Here is a 19,277-nt window from a genome sequence, read left to right as displayed (position 1 = left end):
ACAATTACATCTTGGCACGCTATTTCCCTCTTCAACAGAAAAACTACATCATTTTCTCAAGTTTGTAACTCACCATTTCCCAGACTCCAGATGGTTGCAATGTCTCCCATACTGGGCAGGCCAGGAACTGCAGGTGTTGGAGTCTTCCTATGGGCCCTCTCATTGCCTATGGGTCTAGGAAATGATTGGTCTGACGTGGGAGATGGGGAATGACTTAGGATTGCCTCAGATGTATTAGGCTGATGGTCCATGTCACCTGAGAGATGATTAATGAATGTTGTACTACAAGAAAATTCTCCACCCTTTCTTTAAAAACATCATGAAAGATAGGAAAGCTATTTAGCAGTACATAAATAAACTGCACTAAAAGATGTTTTTCTTTTTTCCTTTAATCTAAAACCAAGGGAGAACAGAGACACAAAAGATAGGAATACATTTTACAAATGATAAAGACATCTTTTAGATGTGAACGATTTAAAGAAAGATAAAAAATAGGCCTCAAATGCCTACTGATGGCTATTGAAAAATGCGTTATTATTAAAAAGAGAAATTCTATATGATTGTATTCAGTCCACAAAACTCAAATTTTAGCCACATTTCTACACACCTTTTCACTAATAAAAAACTGCAAGATGCTTGCATCATAAATGATATAATATGTATCTCTTACTTTTAGATATGTACATACTAAAGCAAATGGATTTCTACTCACCTCTAGGAGAAGTCCCAGGGGTATTCCCCCCAGAGAGAGACCTCTGGGGCTGGAACTGAGGCTGACCAGGTGGTCCACCCATCCCCTGGGGCTGGACCCCACCAAAGGCTGACCCAGAAGGTGGTGGTATCCCCATGTTGTTCATACCAGGTGCTCCTGCAGGCAGGCCACTTCCAAATTCAGAGGTTAAGTTACTGTACTGAAGCAAACCTGGAGCGTTGAAGCCTCCAGACTGATTCAGCATTGATGCAGGCAGTGGTTGTGGTAGGCGAGATCCTGGAGCGCCAAAACTGCTACTCCCTCTACCCGAGTGGAGCATGCCCTGCGAAGGGGCCATGTTGTCAGCGGCTTGGCCAAACCTGCAAGTGAAATTTGGGGCATTGGGATTCAAGGTGCTTTCTATTTTCGGCAGAGTCATGGGCTGGTCTGAGCTGAAATATTCCTCTCGGAGCTTTCCAAAGGCATCCACTGGCCCAGCTGACATACTTCTTGGTGGTTCTGTTCCTGCTCTAGGAGATGTGTTGGCTGACGAGGAACTGACTAGAGGTCTAAAGCCACCACCCCCAACTGCTCTGTTCAAATCTGCCTCTGGGGGATTGAACAGACCCTTATGCATGCCCAGATCTCCAGGGTACACAGGGGTAGGGATGCTCACTGACCCAGGCAAGCTAACAACTAGATTAGATCTAAAGACATCATCTGTGTTGGTCTGTGGAGACATGTTCCTCTGTCCATTGGGCTTGTAACCTGGTGCTTTGGCTTGTAACTTGGGGTCTTCTCTCTCTCTAGGGGGATGACCAGGCGGAGCTGATCCAACTGCTCCAACATTGCACATGGGTGGGGTGGATGGTAACACGCCTGCAGCAGCAACACTGGCAAAGTTCATCCTGTTCTCCATAGCATCGTCTTTCTTGCCAAGCATCACCTGTTCTGCTACATTGCTGAAGAGGTTGTTGAAGGGGGAATACTCCCCTGGGGTGACAGAAGAGCCCTGGGGTGCCACTACAGCTGTGGCTGGTACAGACACAACGGGCTGGCCAGGCTGTTTGTTGTTGTTCTTTATAGGCAGAGGCTGATGCTCCATACGCTGCTGCTGGTGATGAGGCGGAACCCTCTGTTGTTGTTGCTGTTGTTGTGCTGCAGGAGGCTGATGTAGATGCTGGTGCTGCTGTTGTTGATGAAGATACTGTTGCTGGTGTTGTTGTTGCTGTTTCTGCTTGTTTGCCAAACGAGGAGGCAGCCTGCTTGTGTTGAGTGGTAAGTGAGCCTCAGATTTTTGGGAGCCTTGAGAAAATTTCCCATCTCCTGACACTGCTTTCCCTCCAGTCTCACCCAAAAACAACTTCTTTGCAACAGTGCCTGGACTCTTAGATGGAGTGTGTGATACGCTCATCGTCATCGTAGTTGACGTGGTCACAGAGGTCACAGCCAGAGGCTTGCCATTCACTGTCCCTCTTTTTGGAGACGCCAAGATGGCGGCCTGGCCTCCCCACGCCGGGCCAGAACTGGACTGAGAATGCTTCGATGGCACAATCTGCACAGACGATTTCTTACTCTGTGATATGGTGGTGGTCACATGGCCATTACTGATGATACTGCTGGTGTTGGCCGTAGTGGTCAGTAGAGTTGTAGTAGTTATGGTGGACAGGCTGATGGAACTGGAGGAGGTTGAAGACTTTGACTTGCTGCTCTTTGGTAAAATTTCCACTATGTCCTTCTCTGGGTCTTTGATCAAGGCTGTGATGAGATTGTGTGCCTGTCTTGTGGCATCTGCAGACCCTCTGGAAAAGAACATATCATATTTAGATCATCAATTTTATACTGCAATATGTAAACCAGTCATTGTAAATTCTATTTAACTGGTGCAGTTAACAGTTTTTGAAATGCTTTTTTTTTTTAATTTGTTTGATGTAAACGATCCTTCACACTTTAGTGCTGAATGACAATGCAACTTGAAACATTTTTGATATAATGTTCCAAAAAACACTAGATGGTATACAGTTTTGCTCTACAATTTCAACATTCTTCAAAATCAGGTATATTTTGGCACAAACAACATTTAAGACAATCTTCTAGATATGCAAAAACATCATGTGGATCTGGGTAATATTTTATAAAATGCTTGAAACTCACTTAATTGTAATGCTTCTTTCCCCACCAGGCCCTTTCTGCTTGTCAATGTCAATGTTTGCTCCAGATACCTCACGGATTGCGTTCAGTTTGGCACCGCCACGACCTAATAACATGCTTGCTGCCGATGCAGGGATGGCCAGCTTTTTAGATCTAAAACGAAACAAAACAATAAAATGTAGATTTAACAATGGATTCTTAAGATTTCTGTATATGGGCATTCCGTGATATGACATTACCTTCTTCTTGTTAATCAAGTCTCAAAGCTGGAAAACAACATTCTACACAAATCAAACCAACATTGTCCATGTACTTTAAAAAATTAAGAAGCCGATTACTTACTATTAATAGAAAATTATTCTGAAGACATCAACACAAAAATTATACACACTTTTTATATCAGGTTTTGTTATGAGGATCAATCTTTTGATTTTATACTAGCAACGAGTACTCACTTTCTGATCACTTCCTTCCAACCTTCTTCTCTCTTTCCGCCTTTTTTACTTGGACTGGACCCAGAATTTTTAGATGGAGTTAAAACCAAGGTGTTGTTCTGATTTGTCAATTTTCCTCCTGACAGCATAGCTGCCAAAGGATCACCATCAAAAGAGTCTCTGAAAACCAAGAAAGACATTTCTGTAAATAAACTGCAAAAATAATACTCTTATTTATACAATATGCAAATAAAATGGCCCAAAATTCACTAAGAATGTTTCAATACTTCTTGGAATGGATCTTATTTTATTCATAGTAATAACTGTACAAATAAACCCATTTTAAAGGTATTTTTTAAAATATCACTTTCACTACTACAAGCCTTTACAAAACGTTGGTATTGAAAAATTACTCACAGCGAACCCATCTTATAATTCTTTTCTTTCCTGTTGCCTGCTGGAGCTGAAGAAAGCCGCATATTACCAGGTAAATCTCCAAAGTCATCTAAATCACCAATACCTGCTCAAAAAAGAAAGAGGTCTCATTAAAAATAGACAAATACAAAAAAAAAGCATGTCAAGCAAATACTTCATTTTGAAAGGTATCAGATTAACTAGTGACTAGTGAAATATGTAGATGATAAAATGTATTATTACAAGTTTTGAAAGGTATCAGATTAACTAGTGACTAGTGAAATATGTAGATGATAAAATGTATTATTACAAGTTTTGAAAGGTATCAGATTAACTAGTGCCTAGTGAAATATGTAGATGATAAAATGTATTATTACAAGTGCACATTTACATTAAACCAGCCACAGTGGACTTTTTCTCACTTGCAGAACTACTGTAACATTTAATTCTTTGACATCAAACCAGTCACAGTTGATTTTTTCTCACCTGTAGAACTGCTGTGTGATATCAAGTTCTTCCTCTTCCTGTTACTTTCCCCGCTGTTTACTTTCCTGGTAGTGGCCGTGTCTTCATGTCGCCCTCTTTGAGAGGACGAAGCCTTTCCACCAGAACTACTCCTGTTTTGATTCAATGAGGTGGGTATTCGCATGTTCTCTCCCACACTGTCTGCTTGCCTCTGTCTGCTGTCTGGTAGTCTCTCTTTCTGCTTTCTGTTCTTTTTGTTTCTATTTTTTGTAGAATCCATGTTATCTTCTGTGTCAATGGTTCCTGCATTTCGAATGTTTTTGGGTTCTCTGGATAGGGTGATACCTGAAAATGCATTTAGTCACTTATTTACTAAGATTAAAAAATACAAAATTCATCAGACCATGATGGCATTTAATTGAAATGAACACAAAAAGTAACTTATTTATAAATAACTCATTTAACCTGCATAATTTTCTATACACATCAACGAATTACAAATTTTCACCTTCTTTATGTCTTGAAGGCTACTTTCTATATGCCTGATAAAAAACTTAGTGAGTAAAAAATTTTATCAGCTACAAAATACTTAAATCATGCTCCATAGCTTAGCTTACTCCTTAGCTTACTCATTAAAAAAGAGTACCCGATCTCTAAAACGCCATACAAAATGCTAGCCATTCTTCCATTCACAGCTGTCAGAGCTTGGAGTGACTTTCAAATGCTCTTGTGATATAAATATGTCAGAGTCATGATTTTGCTATAATTAACACCATGGGTGTTAATAACTAGTTTCAGAAGCAGTACCAAAGGTATGGCAGTTTGAAGAAAATTGGCAATATTGCTTTCTAGCAATTGTGGTAACAAGTATTGAGCATGGCTTCCGCCCTGGCAACACGCACGAATTAAAGAGATAGCAAACTGTAGAAAAAACTACTGTTACAAATAAATAAAAAATCAACTTCATATCACAAGTAATCACCCATCAATATTTGGAAATAAAATCCCTTACAGGGCTTCTCGGGTAACAAAGCTAAACTAGGCACATCACAGTTCCAGCAAAACAGGAGTCTCTCCAGCACTGTTACAATAATACAAAGTCTCATTAAGGATATGATCTACTCTACATCCCAGCAGGTGCTAGAAATATTGCAGTGTTCAATTAGCACCCTCCATAATCAATGTGGTCTCAAAACCAGAAGAGGCAGGCAACATTCTTGGGTGAATATACAACACGGCACATTTCACTGTTGCTGTTCCTCTGAAGGGTTTTAATGGTAATTCTGAGTGGCATCAAAACTTTCTAATATTTTGTTCAATCAAAACTGGTATCTAACTTCTTCAATGGTACTAGGCAGGCAACATATGCTGAGATAGGTAAAAACATTACACGTAGTATGTATACAAAACGGAAAAATCCATGTCAACATCCCTGTATACAACTATAATGTACTGCAGTATTCACATGAGCTGCACCCTTGGTTTCTTAGCAATAAGTGTCCCAACTACAGATATTTGTGCAAAATGTACATAATTCAAGTCAAAGTAAAAAGAAGATAGGAGTGCCAAGTTCTGTTGCACGAAAAGCCAATCCATAATAATACACACATTAATAAGCTGTTCTGAACTTTAGATCCACACTCAAGTTCTTCACTGATGACAGTCTTGAAAGCAAAGTGTCCTCACTTCATCACTCGTTCTGATATGTGTTGAGTGGTGTGAATCTTTGCTGTCACTGGGTGAGCAAAACAGACAGCAGCAAAGAGTTTAAGTATGGTTATCACACAGACTGAAAAAAACAGATGAAATCCTGAGGCAATTTTTTTTTTCACTCACCGATGGTTGTGCTTATGGTAGCAGAAGGGGGTGGTAGTGGAACTCTTTCTTTCATTTCACTCTCTTTACTTTCTTCTTCATTCTCTTCTATGGGTTTACTTTCTTCTGGCTCTGGCGTGGAATTGTTACTGCAACATAAATATTACGTCAGGCTTCTCTGTCTTATTTTGGGCTCCTTCAAGCAAAAATCCTTTGAACCAAATAGCTAACAAAAGCTGAGTAAAACAAAGATAAATGAGTAATTTTTTTTTCAAATGTTTTTCATTTCACTGCTTATCAGAGTGAACTATACATCAATTATATGACAAACACTGTACACAGTAGTGTTAGATTAGTATTTGCTTGATTACTGATTATATTTCCTTGGAGTTACCTTGTTGGCTCTTCTTCCTTCTCTTTCTCCTTTTCTTTCTCTTTCTCCAATTTTTCCTTTTTCTTCTTTTTCCTTTTCTCACGTTTCCTCTGGGCTGCTAGTTTCTTACTTTCTTCTCTGCTCTTCTCCTGATCAATCTCCTCCAATAAAATGGATGCATTTTTGTTGGCTTCGGCAGCTTGGCGGTCTTTGGCACTCACGATGATTTCCATGCACTGGTGACATTTTTTGAGCAGCTCCTGAAACATACAATGAAATACAATTATGCATCACACTGTTTCAAATTATTCTAACCGGAATTTTACTTCTATCCTAAATCCACAATATTGGAATGTGAAACAGTAGGATAGGCCCAATGAAGTCATCACAAATTTCAGTAAGTTTCTATCCTTACATTTACATGGGTTTTTGAAAAATTAAGAGAAACCCTGTACATGAATTTATAGGTTAATGATACTATCATCTGCATTGGTGTGACTAAAGGGTTAAAAAGTATTATCAATATATCGCACATTCCGATGAATATATTTTATATGTGTGGTGGAATTTTACTGATATGTTATGATAAAAACCTAGATACCAAAGAAATATGAAAAGCAAAATCCAATTCAAACAAATCTATAAGAATCATAAACATGTACAAATATGTAAATGTAGATAATATTTGTACGTTTAATTGGGGAATATACTGTTCAAAGCTTGTACTCAGTTTTTGCTATTTACTTTTTTCACTATTACAAGTGTGCATGTAAATTATATGGCAAACATATCTTGGAGCTGTAGTAAAAAGATGAAATGTGCAATATCAAGAGCCATATTTTAGAATCAATATTCTCTTTTGCACATTTTTTATAAACAGTGCTATTTCATCACGTGAGGTTATCACAAAACAGTCTACTGCTTGATAAACTCATTTACATCAGAGAAACACAATAACAGCTGCACAATAACAACACGTTCATATAAAATTTGACATCAATCCCCAGCTTCAGATGCATGCAATACCATGGAAACAGCTTCCTCTACTGATGTTCTCCACATAATTATAATCACCTCTCCAACAACAGATTGGTCTAAATAGATACTGCACAGTTATTATTTCAGGTAGATGACATTTTATTGATCTACAGAGAAATTTCTTTTGATGTCATCTTCCAAGAAAGTGAATAAGTATCATTATCTTCAGTTAAGGAAATAGTATTAACCCCCCCCCCCCCCCAACTAATAAGATATTTAAAAATTACATTTAAAACCCCATAATGATCCCTTGTTATTCACCCCCCCCCCCAAAAAAAAATAAAATAATAAAAATAATAAAAATAAAATAAAATACTAGCTTTTTAGTCTTTAACATTTATTATTTATTCATACCTAACAATACCCTAATAAAACATCTGCTTTACCCTTAAATGTGCCAAGTTAAATAACTTGACCTTAAAACCACAAATGCTTCAAAAAGGTGCTATTAATGACTTCCTCGCTGTGTGAGTTAAGGCTAATGTAGGTGAATTCCTGTTGTGATTACATATGCACAACAAATCACTTTTGCTCTATATTATCGTATTTTGACTCGTGCTGTGAATGATTAACATTAAATGGCCACAAGCAGTGATTTTTGTTTTTATAAATATCAAATATCAAACCTCTTGGACACTGTTTAATGCTGCTTTATATTCTTAGTGCATTTGCTGCTTTTACATAAATACTGCTATTCGGTTCAGGTCAAACCGATTTTATAGGTAAATATATTCAAAATGGAGTCACAGTGCATACATTACTATTCCACAGACTTGCAATCTACCAGACTGTTGTTTTGGCCCATTTATTTAGAGACTATGTTAAAAATAAAACCACCTGTAACATGGCACTATTTAATGTTATAAAGATGCATGTTACATCTTATAATAACTACAATAATTGAAAAACTAATATAAAATAATGAAATTTCAAATATCCCTTTGCTCAGGTGACCAATTATAAAAGAATGTCCCTCTTGATGTAGATGTATTACTACTTAAAGTGTCTAATCTGGAAACTGGAGAGAAAATAGGGGATTCCTATGGGGGCAGAGTGACCGTCTACCCACTGACCCATAAAACAACAGCAGGTTTTCTTTACAAATTAATCCCAGTATAGCCGAGTATTGAACACAAACCCAACAGCAATTGGAATGACTCAAAAATATGCTACGCAGCAGGTTTCACTTCCTACATTCAGACATTCAATACATTACACTAGCTAAGTGAGCCTAATACCAAGGCAGTTTTTTTTTCTGCCAGGGTTTCCATTTTCTACCAGATCAGCTGGAGATGATAAGATATATGTGTCTGCTGTAGCATACAACATTAAGGAAAAACAACACCAGCACAAATAGGGTTCCTATCTGTCATAATCATTAATGGGGACCATCCCTCTGATAGTATACTCTCTAGCTATACACTCCATACTGTTACCACAGTCAATAATGTATTTATGAATTGTATTATATAACTGTCTGAAATCTCTCAACCTTTTCAGATCATATACATAAAAATCTACCTTAGGTTTCTTCATACTAATTATGTAGGTATTACATTATTATAGAGGGCAGATGTCAGGTGCAAGCTACAGGGCATAACAATATGGATGCTAACAGTTGGGAGAACCAGCTATACTTTCCTGTGCTCTTGCCTAGGGTGTTATATGTACACCATGCATAGAAACTTGCCTATGCAAACACTGAAGTTCAGGCTAAGGATTTATGTACACAGACATAAGAAAGTTCTCAGTGAAAGCAAATGGTTGTCAAATAAATTCAAATATGCCAAATTTCTATTTTTCATTTACTTTTTGAAATGAAGTAAACAAATTATGTCCTGGGTGTTCAACATGACTCATTTCAATTTGCCCATTTATTACTCACACTTTTGATTCTACATTTCGGATCAAAAGGAAAACTTCGATAAAATTTATACATTATAAAATTCACGTCCAGGCACGAATCAATACCATGGTGGGTAATATGTATGCAAACATATTTTTAGTTCTAAACACCTCCAATATTTAATAATTTAGCTTGACATACCTAAGGTCTTTTCTAACCGCATAATGCATAGCATCATGGAAGCATCTCTCCTATTTGATAGAAAATCAAGATGATTTATGCATCCACCATTACACCTGCAAGTGTTGCGCGATGTTATGAAATTTCTATTTCTGAAGACCATTTGTCCCATGTCAAACATCAGTCATGAAGAACAACCATCTCCTATGCAAGAAACACCTGCTCATGGGAATGACCCACTTCTCACATTTTTAGTACAATTTCATATGTACATGTACTTGGATCAATATCAAAGGCTGAGCAGTTCTAAATGAATTTATACTATACTCTTAGGCTAGCCAAACCAATAATACTATTGTTAACAGTTTCGGAAAATCAGGAATTCATCAGTGTCCCATGTCTGTTATGACTACTTGAAGGAAAGAGTCCAACACTTGCTGTCAAAACTTGAACTAATGACCTCTCTCTCTAAATACACATAAAGATGCCAAGGATTAATTACACCATCTATTAATAGCATGTGGAGAATTCTTTTATTCACTCAAAAAGTCAAATATTTAAATAAGTGTATCAAAACACCACGTAAAGCATCTACTAAAAACAATTGTATCCCTCTAAAATATAAACAAATATTCCCACCCGGTGAATTTGAACCGAATACCATTTTCTCCGATGATTCTACCATTTTCACCCTAGGCTCAATTTTACAACCAAAACCTATGCCTTGTCTGGTGTTTCTTTCTTCATTCTGAAATCAACCTTCATACTGGACAATTTTTTTATCCTTTTCATATCTTTCTTGGAAATAACAAGAGAAATTACGAAGGGTGTTTCCCTACCAATGATACTCATTCATACATGGCTGACCTACATTTTATCAAGTGGCCTGGAAGAAAGAATCTTCCAACCATATTTTCCCTCTAAAACTACACCTACCTTGTCTGAGAGGGCTAAAAACACTTCATCCACTTTCATCCTGATCATTTTCCATCGATAAAACCCTAAAATCTGTGTTAAAAGCAGCATCCACGTAAGTAAAAATCCACCCCAAGACAGAGCTGTCAATCCACAACACAAAGCTGCCGCTTAAACTGAAAGTAGGTCATCCAAATGCTTTGTGTGTATACCAACACCAGTCAATGCTACAGAGATATGAGGAGGGAGAGCTTATTTAGGGACTAATAATAATAACAGGTCCATTTGGTAATCACTTTTACCACACTGCAAACAGTCACTACAATGATGCTGGTGAAAGGAAACCTGCTGACCTCTTCGTTAATTTAGGTGGGAAGCAACCAGCCTTGGCTAACTGCCAAGGGAGTAAAGCACTGATAGCCAACCATTGTTGGCCAGTGTCATTGTCACCATGGAGTGAGTCATGAATATTCACGTTCATAATAACATTAGTGCATAATTTATCATACTGATTAGTCCACATAAAGAAGCACCGATAACAGGAAAACAAATCATATTCTGAATAGGTTAATCGAAATAGATTATTGACCAAGGCCACGTAAATATACACTCCAGCATTCAAAATTAGCCAGGTGGTGATATTAAAATGTAAACGAGGTCGTATGCTTGCCATTGTGTTCCCTATCTTGACAGCAGACTGGAGGAACATGCTCGCTGTCAGATACACAGGAATAAAATTAATGCAGCAATCGAGACTTCCCCAAACTTGTTTAGCTGGTCCTAATCCAGTGACTCAAGGCCCAAACATGAACATATGTGGGCACATACATATGAATATTCTGAGACCGTGTATGAGTCAAAATGGGGCATTCTTTGATCCTGGCACAGGTAATTGGACTAGACACTTCTTTCTAGGGAAGAGCACTTTCATCAGATAGTAATGCTGTTCAAATAACCAGGTATATGGAAGTGGAGCAGACAACCAGCACAGGTGAAGAAAACACTCTGTGCCATAATTCTCTTGCATTTTGGATTATAATAGTACCACAAGCTCAGTGCTTCATCACAAGAATACCTAATTAACTGAATGTGTGCTTAGTCTGACAGGATGCACAGCAACAAATAATAATAATAATAATTTTTAAAAAATTAAAAATAAAAACAGGGTTCACATCTTTATTTTGCTGTACTTCAAAAGTCGAATCATTTATTATATGCCCACAACTTAGAAAAAATAACTATTCAGTTATAGTTATAGTTCAACTGTATTGCCGACATAATAATGGCCATTGCACATACTTATACCAGCAGGAAATATCCAACCCTAGATTTAACTCAGTAATATGAATATGTGCATGGCTTTAATCCACATGCTTGATGGTTAAGATAAGGGCTACAATCCCATAATGGAATGCAGGCAGTTGGTGTGTATCCACAAAATCCACTCGAAGCCAAACAAAATGTACAGCATGTCTGAAAAGTGATTACCTCATAATTCCCCTATGGAACCTAAATCAAAATTTTTCACATTCATATTATGTATGGTTATAGCTGCATCAGTTTTTTATGATATATCTCACATAAATGAGAAATAGACAGTAAAATGTTCATAAGTTAATGACAAAAAAAAAAAAAAAAAAAAAAAAAAAAAAAAAAAAAAAAAAACATTAATAACTTATCTTAAGATAAAATTAGATTAACAGCACGGTGTTAAACTATTTACAGTGCCCTGGGATGTGATTCTGTGATCGTGACCAGCACCATGCACTTGTTCACCATTCTAGACAAGTGAGGTAAAAGGCCACTTTTCAATGAGCTACTTTTGGAAAAGATCCAAGTTGGAAACCGTCATGGTGTAATCATTATCTAGATAGATAGACAAGGTGAAGTCATCACCTTCCTTGGGACTTGACTAAGCACACTTCTTTTTATAGACAGAAAGTTTTCATTTATGATAGATCAAGATATTTGATTTACCTGTTGACTGTTTGGTCTGTTCACTCTGGCAGACTTGGTCACAACTGAATTACCTGTTCAGGTGAAGGTATCTGGATCTATCATAAATGAAAGCTTTCTGTCTACCAAAACTGAGATCCAAAGAAACTATTTTAACACATCTTTTTGTTTTACTTAATCTAAATGATCATTTCCACTATGTTTTGTGGTAAAACTATTTTGTGGCAAGTACATTGGTCTTTGCAGTCCAACATACACTTGGGCAATAATCCCCAGTTTTTTGGTATAAAATGAAAATTACATCACCTCTAGTCCTAAATATCTTGTGGATTAAAAAGACAGAGAATAATAAGGACTCAAGTTTCATGTGTAGAGAGCACTTGACAGTAAGTCTGATTAATTAACATATGCTGCCATATAAAACATATGCCAGGACTCTTAAAATCATTCATGTAAGACATGGACATGTTCTCTTTCATACTGTGCTTGTGAGTTAAAATGGGCACAACTATTCATTCATCATTTTTCTGTGACGGAAGGAAAAATAATTGCCTGCAGAATTTTCAGTATCATATAATTTTTGTTAGTCAACATGGATCAGTTGCATGCTATATGGCTCTTCATACTTCAGGTAACATAACTCCATTTGTACTTAAGATGCCATCACATTATTGGCTTGCTTACAAATCACATCAATGGGCTACACAAAAGGCTATTGAATTTCCATACAATATCTTTTGGGATTTTCTACTACTGTACATCAGAATACACATATAATGAAAGTGGAAGTTGCTGCTTTGCTCAAGCACTTCAGATAAATTAGCCATCCCATCGAATTCAATGATTTCCTTTTATACATATATATTATCAAGATACAAATCTGCAATTAGATAAATGCTTGTAAAAATGCACCTTACTTTCAACACTTATCAGATGCTTCAACACAAGTTTATATCACCCCTGGCACAGTTTCAATGCACTGGTTTAATGATTTTTTAATAACTTGATGTCTTTCCAAAACAAAACAAGAGTTATCTCAATTATAATGAAGGATTTATCAAAAGATAAGTTAAACATGAAAATGGTCCTGTGTTTATTATAGGGCATTATTTGATAAAAATTATATATCCATGTTGAAAACCATTAAACATGCACTCCAAGTCTTATCAAAATATAAGCCATCCCATTCAGAAGCATAAAAGTGTTACATGAAGTAAAAACAAGTTTCTTATCAGCAGCTCGAGTACTTTTGTTTGACACCCCTAGTGCAAATAATAAAATGTACTAGACTTAGGGTCATCACTTACAGACCTATACTGTTTTCAAGTGCAAATCGTAAATTGTGGCATTTACCAACATAGTACGTGCAGGTAAATGGTTGCCCTGCAGATCCCCCTTCAACCAACAACTCTGACCTGGCCTAAAAACCGACTGAAGTCCTGCTAATTGATTTATGAACAGGTTGTCTTGTTTCCAATATAAACTGTATCAAACAATTTAGTGTAATGACATCTGAAGTTACAAATATAGATTTTTGATCAACCTAAAAGACACAACCACATCTGTATAAGAATATCACCACGTAGAGAACCATTGTCACATCTGTTGACCCTTAAATGATTGAAAAGTACACCAGTTTAGAAGAAAATGTCTCCACGTCAGTGACCAATGCACAGGTATTTGATACATTTAAGCTGTGGCATGTGGGTACTGGACATGAAAAGGATCAAGCTATACACATTTTCAATGCAACTGTGACCAAGTATCTTAGAAGTTTGTGCATTATGACCATTGCCCCAGTGCATTTTGTTTCAAAAAGTACCTTTCTTTATTATCATTAGTATATTAATGACAAATGAGCAAGTGTGAACAATTTAGTCTGCCACTTTCATATGGATTTTATCTCTCTGCCTGATCTACAACAAATTGGGAAAGGAGCTTTTCTTAATATTGTTCCATTACTATGGCAAACTACAAACTGGGCAAACAGACCAATTCATCTAATTATTAGTGCTATTTTTAGTTTAACTTCTGCTTTACTGCTTTGGCCAAATTTCGTTTAACTCACTGGACACAAAACAATTAAAAACAGATCAATGAGATTTGTTTTGAAAGATACCACATGTAAAAGTATGTGTGCCACAGAAAAAAATTCATTCCCAATTTCATGCACGAGAATCATTGAGACAATATAGGAGTTGTAGAGTATTAATAGAGACACTGTGACTATACTTAGAAAGAAATGTTAAATGGAGCATATAATTTGTTTCTGTAAATATGCAACTGTGATTGTTAAACAAAAGAACTAGACCACACATAAATACTGTGACCTGAAACCAAACATGATTTCTTGGAAACCACTATGTTTAATTATTTTAAACAATGATAGAAAAAATTCTGGAGTAATAATGACAATGGTTTCTGCACATGTGTGATATTATCCAAAAAAGTACAATTTTTCATTTACTTTAGGCAAGGTATTAACTGTTTGTCTGGGACGGAGAAAATTGAATAGCCTACCATTACCCAGACACACCAATATACTGGGTAAATATAAAAGATTTCTGTTGCCTTAAATGTTCCTATTTTCTTTTGAGATGGCCTGTGCGTATCTCCAAGACAATCTAAATCTTTTAAAATATTTAAATAAATGTATCTGCCAAGAGTTTTAGGAGAGATGAAAATATAAAATTTGTATCAATCTGCTTGTAGTCGGATTAATCCAACTGGAGAAAATAGTCTTTTAAAGAGTATATTCACACAGTGCCTTTGACTGAAGCTATATTATTAATATCAATATATGTTGGACAGTGTCTCTTATCTGTGATAAGAAATTCATACAGGTGACCCAAACACACAAAAAGCTATTTTTAACCTGAAGGACTAGTGACCGGTCACTAGGTCACAAATATATATGTATATTTCCCTTTGTGATAGTCCAGCATGAGGTGCAGTTTAGTTTACCAAAATTGTCTTTAGACTCATTTCATTGTAAATAACATTGCATGATTTTAAAAATTATAACAACTTGCATAAAATTAGAGAAATTTCTTTTTATGTTACAAATTATACATGAAGAAAATAAAGTGATGTGAAACTAAAGATAGAATATGTTACTGAATACACTGGCGGCAGGTGACATTTGAAGGTGACTATAGTCTATAGTGAGATGCTAGGAATTTTGAGGAAAAAAAAAAGTAATACTGATTGTTTTGCCAAATCATTTATCAAACTATTTGTCCTGAAGGAATGTTTCATGGATCTTTTGCCCAAAGCCATCACATTTGTACAAGGAAATAGTGCAGCATGCCAGGAAAATTTGTTCAGTGTATTTTTTTTCATGCCAAAATCCTGCTCCATGCCTTAATGATAACCACATATGATACAAGGTCTCAAAACCTACTGGCATGGGAGGTCAGAAAATACATCAGGTGGATGACCTGAGCTATACTTTTAATGCACCTTCCTGTTTATTCTTGCAATAACTGGATACGTACTAAGTCCTAAGGCATGATTTCAAACATCATTCAAAAATTATCATAAAAGATGTAACCGAACACATACGGGCAACTTCGAAATGTTCTTCCCTTTGTAAGAATTCATAAACAAGCAAGAAAATATGGTTTGGAACAGAGAATCAACAATAGACCTTTGAAAGAGTCCACGCATTTTTTCCTAATAGTGACGACCAAATTTGGAATATTTACCTTGTCAGTTATGGTGGCAATGTATCGCATGCACTCCTGGTCGGAGGGGAACTGGTTGACGTGGCGCACCAGCCACTTGACCACCTTCACATGGCCCTTCCTGAAGGCAGCCATCAGACAGGATACTTTCCTGTTGTCCTGACTGTCAACATCTGCTCTAGCATTGACCAGTAGCTGGACTACATCTAGGTGTCCACCTACAAACAGAAACTACAAATCTGAGACAAAGGCACTGCTTCAGAAGTGGCCAAAAGCCAAACAAAATCAATACAAGTAACTAGTAAAGAATGAAGGCACTTTCTCAAAGGATCACTCTCTGGAGAGACAAAGATTTGGACATATTTTTCATTACATACTAAGGCTTCTAAAAGTACTCTCTACATTTTGACAAAACATAAATGATCTCCCAAAGAAGATTATGCTGAAGGTTCTATATAGACCTGTTTAGGTCTGTTGAATATTAATTTTAAATAAGTCAAGAAAAACACAGAAAAATCTACAGTAATTTTCACTTGAAAAAAGTTAGCAGAGAAAAATGTTTTTAAACTGTGCTCTAAATGTTACTAGGATAAGACATATGCAGCAACCAAAACTGTGTTGACTAAATCTCATTCTGACAACAAAAAATATTTTCACAGCCAAGCAACTCACTTGAACACCGAACCATCTAACCCAAGCCCTTAGGCATTCAAACTGTGAAATGCAAATTATTATGCACCCCATTTATCATGCAGATATCATAGGATAGGCTTATAACATTACATGAAAATTCAACTCAGGAACCGAATAGCCCCATATTCTTGCTTTTAATAATTAATGCAGAACAGTCACAACTGAGATAAGTCAGCTTTCAAAAAGCAATCACGTAATCTTCCTTACCATTACAAGACAACCACAAAGGTGAGTTCCCTTTCTTGTTCTTTACATCCACTGCTGCACCTCTGTTCAGGAGGAGCTCCACAAATCTATAGTGTCCTTTGTCTGCTGCTATGGTCAGTGCAGTATCCCTGGAGGAGGGCACAGGGGGGGCATTGACATCTGCTCCCTTGTCTAACAGGACACGCCCCACCTCCACATACCCCCCAGAGGCAGCCTCCATCAGTGGGGTTAAGCCAGTCTGAAGATGCAGGATCAGTGATGTTAATACCATGCCAATGTAATTATAGGCATTAAAGACTGGGTACCATGTAGCTTCTAAAAATTTGAATAACTAGCCTAGGCTCACATGTAAAATGTTCTTCTAATGAGTCCATAAATTATTTAAGTTTTCCTTAATATTACAAAAAGTTGACTTAACTAAAACTGTATTTAGCATAGTATATAAGATAAAATTACAATGGAAAGAGATCTCTGAGAAAGCCAACAATATTGATGGGATGGCATGTTTGAGATAATGGGACGTATGGCTTCACTTAGGACCAGTCTACAAAGAAAGTGACCACTGAAATCTTTTCTATGGCCTCAACCTCCCGACTCTCACCAATAATGAAAAGATTGTGAATAGACCATAGATAATCAACATCCTGTGCAATTCTAACTTATCTAAGAAAACAGGATATCTCATATTAACACTATTACACTGGAGAAGAAAAACAAGTAACTAACGTCAGCAAAACCAATGCTTTACGTCATGTTTTTTAATTTGCTGAACAGATTACCATAATCTTTTCAGTTTCCAACATTGCAGCATAACAACATGTTTACATTTAAGCAATAATGTGATATTTTCGGAACTAAAGATATGAATAAAATATGAATAATATGAATAAAAAAAAAAAAAAAAAAACTTTCTATTCTGCATAAAAAGTATAGTATTGCCCAGAAGCTTTATGCTGTCATAAAATAATAATAATAATAATAATAAAAATTACATTTCAAATTACAGTTAAGTAACATGTTTTAGTACATGGATTTCAAGCTTTGCAGAAACTGACCTTAGCTCTATGCTCAATGTTGGCCTTTCTGTCCACCAGTAAACTGACCACCTCGTGGCGACCTTGGAAACATGCCAACGTGAGGGCAGTGTTACGGTTAGTTTCAATCTAATGGATAAGAAAACAAAGAAGATTACATGTAAAGCTGCATAAACATTCCATACCATTGTTTTGTATTGTTCTGGCAAGTAATGATATCAAGTATATTTTTCATTAAGCTTTTTTTCAGCAGAAAAAAAATCACTTTTTTTCCCCAGCAATAAATACAAAATATGCAAAATCACAACTTTTAAATACTTATCGTTATAATTTTTGAATGGGAAATAATAAGGTAATATATTCTTAATTTTCATTTAATTGCTTTTTTTTCAAAATGAAACCACAATGAAATAAATGAAACCACAACTTTTTTAAATTAATAAATAAACACTAATGACATTATTATACCCACGAAGACTTACCTGGGCATTTATGTCACTTCCCATGTCTAGTAACAACTTGACTGCTGCAGTGTGGCCATTCATGGCAGCTAACATCAAGGGGGAAATGCCTAGCTTACTGCCAGTCCTGAATAAAGCAAAAAAATAACCTATATAAATAACCTTATATCAGAGTAACATGTTTTCTGCCAATTATCTCTTTTTCTTTGTCTGACATTAAGAATATCTTTATAGTGTTGTACAAGAATGGTGTCACTGTATTATAGTAACAATATCAAATAATTAAGTAAATATTATTATAAACATCAATGTATCTCTTTTGAAGAACTAGACTTAAAACTGAATTTTTAAGTTTTTTAAAAACAAACCAGTTTACCACACAACAGCTGTTTAAAGCTGTCTTGAAAAATCAAATCAAGATCTTTGGTTTTTCACAAAACTGATGATACACATTTTAGAGAACATCCAGTTGCAAATACTGACCTCTGCATCAAAGAATACATAACAACTACATAACATTACCACTGAAAATAAAATAATCAAATTCTATCTGTTCTCGAATTAAATACACAATCATGAACATTTTTAACTGCTGTTATACATTCATTTTTCTTTTACGGGAAAAGAGACTACAATTCATGCATAGTCTACCTGGAGTTAATCTCTGCCCCGTGACTAAGCAGTAGCTTAATGATGTTGACATATCCCCCAGAGGCAGCCAGACTGAGTGGGGTGTAGTCAGAGACATTGCGGTGTTCCTTGTTTGCTCCTCTGGCCAGCAGTAATTCCACAACCTGAAAAACAAATACTTCTGTCTGTAAAAAATTATCGCTAAGTCCTGTTTTGCTTTCTGATGTGAAGGGCAACAACACTGCCCTGACACATTATTTTCAAATTCTTCAAATTTTTCCTGAAGTG

At 36.2% G+C, this 19,277-nt stretch overlaps 1 protein-coding gene across 1 annotated transcript in view; it reads right to left on the bottom strand.

The window, feature by feature from the left end:
- LOC106168224 (ankyrin repeat and KH domain-containing protein 1) overlaps nucleotides 1-19,277 on the bottom strand; it is a 35,872-nt gene that overhangs the window by 2,272 nt on the left and 14,323 nt on the right. The window contains exons 17-29 of the mRNA XM_087003984.1: nucleotides 19,011-19,153; nucleotides 18,381-18,486; nucleotides 17,920-18,027; nucleotides 16,865-17,102; nucleotides 15,986-16,182; nucleotides 6,365-6,603; nucleotides 5,992-6,119; nucleotides 4,177-4,500; nucleotides 3,694-3,796; nucleotides 3,298-3,456; nucleotides 2,846-2,995; nucleotides 713-2,493; nucleotides 74-256 (exon numbers count right to left, since the gene is read on the bottom strand). Coding sequence (XP_086860110.1) covers nucleotides 74-256; nucleotides 713-2,493; nucleotides 2,846-2,995; nucleotides 3,298-3,456; nucleotides 3,694-3,796; nucleotides 4,177-4,500; nucleotides 5,992-6,119; nucleotides 6,365-6,603; nucleotides 15,986-16,182; nucleotides 16,865-17,102; nucleotides 17,920-18,027; nucleotides 18,381-18,486; nucleotides 19,011-19,153 — 3,859 coding nt within the window. The remainder of the gene's footprint in view (nucleotides 1-73; nucleotides 257-712; nucleotides 2,494-2,845; nucleotides 2,996-3,297; nucleotides 3,457-3,693; nucleotides 3,797-4,176; nucleotides 4,501-5,991; nucleotides 6,120-6,364; nucleotides 6,604-15,985; nucleotides 16,183-16,864; nucleotides 17,103-17,919; nucleotides 18,028-18,380; nucleotides 18,487-19,010; nucleotides 19,154-19,277) is intronic.

Source organism: Lingula anatina, chromosome 2 (assembly GCF_051362555.1).
Source record: "Lingula anatina isolate TDL-2025a chromosome 2, LinAna3.0, whole genome shotgun sequence".
In the NCBI taxonomy this organism is placed as follows: Eukaryota; Metazoa; Brachiopoda; class Lingulata; order Lingulida; family Lingulidae; genus Lingula; species Lingula anatina.
This window is presented reverse-complemented; position numbering and strand designations above follow the sequence as displayed.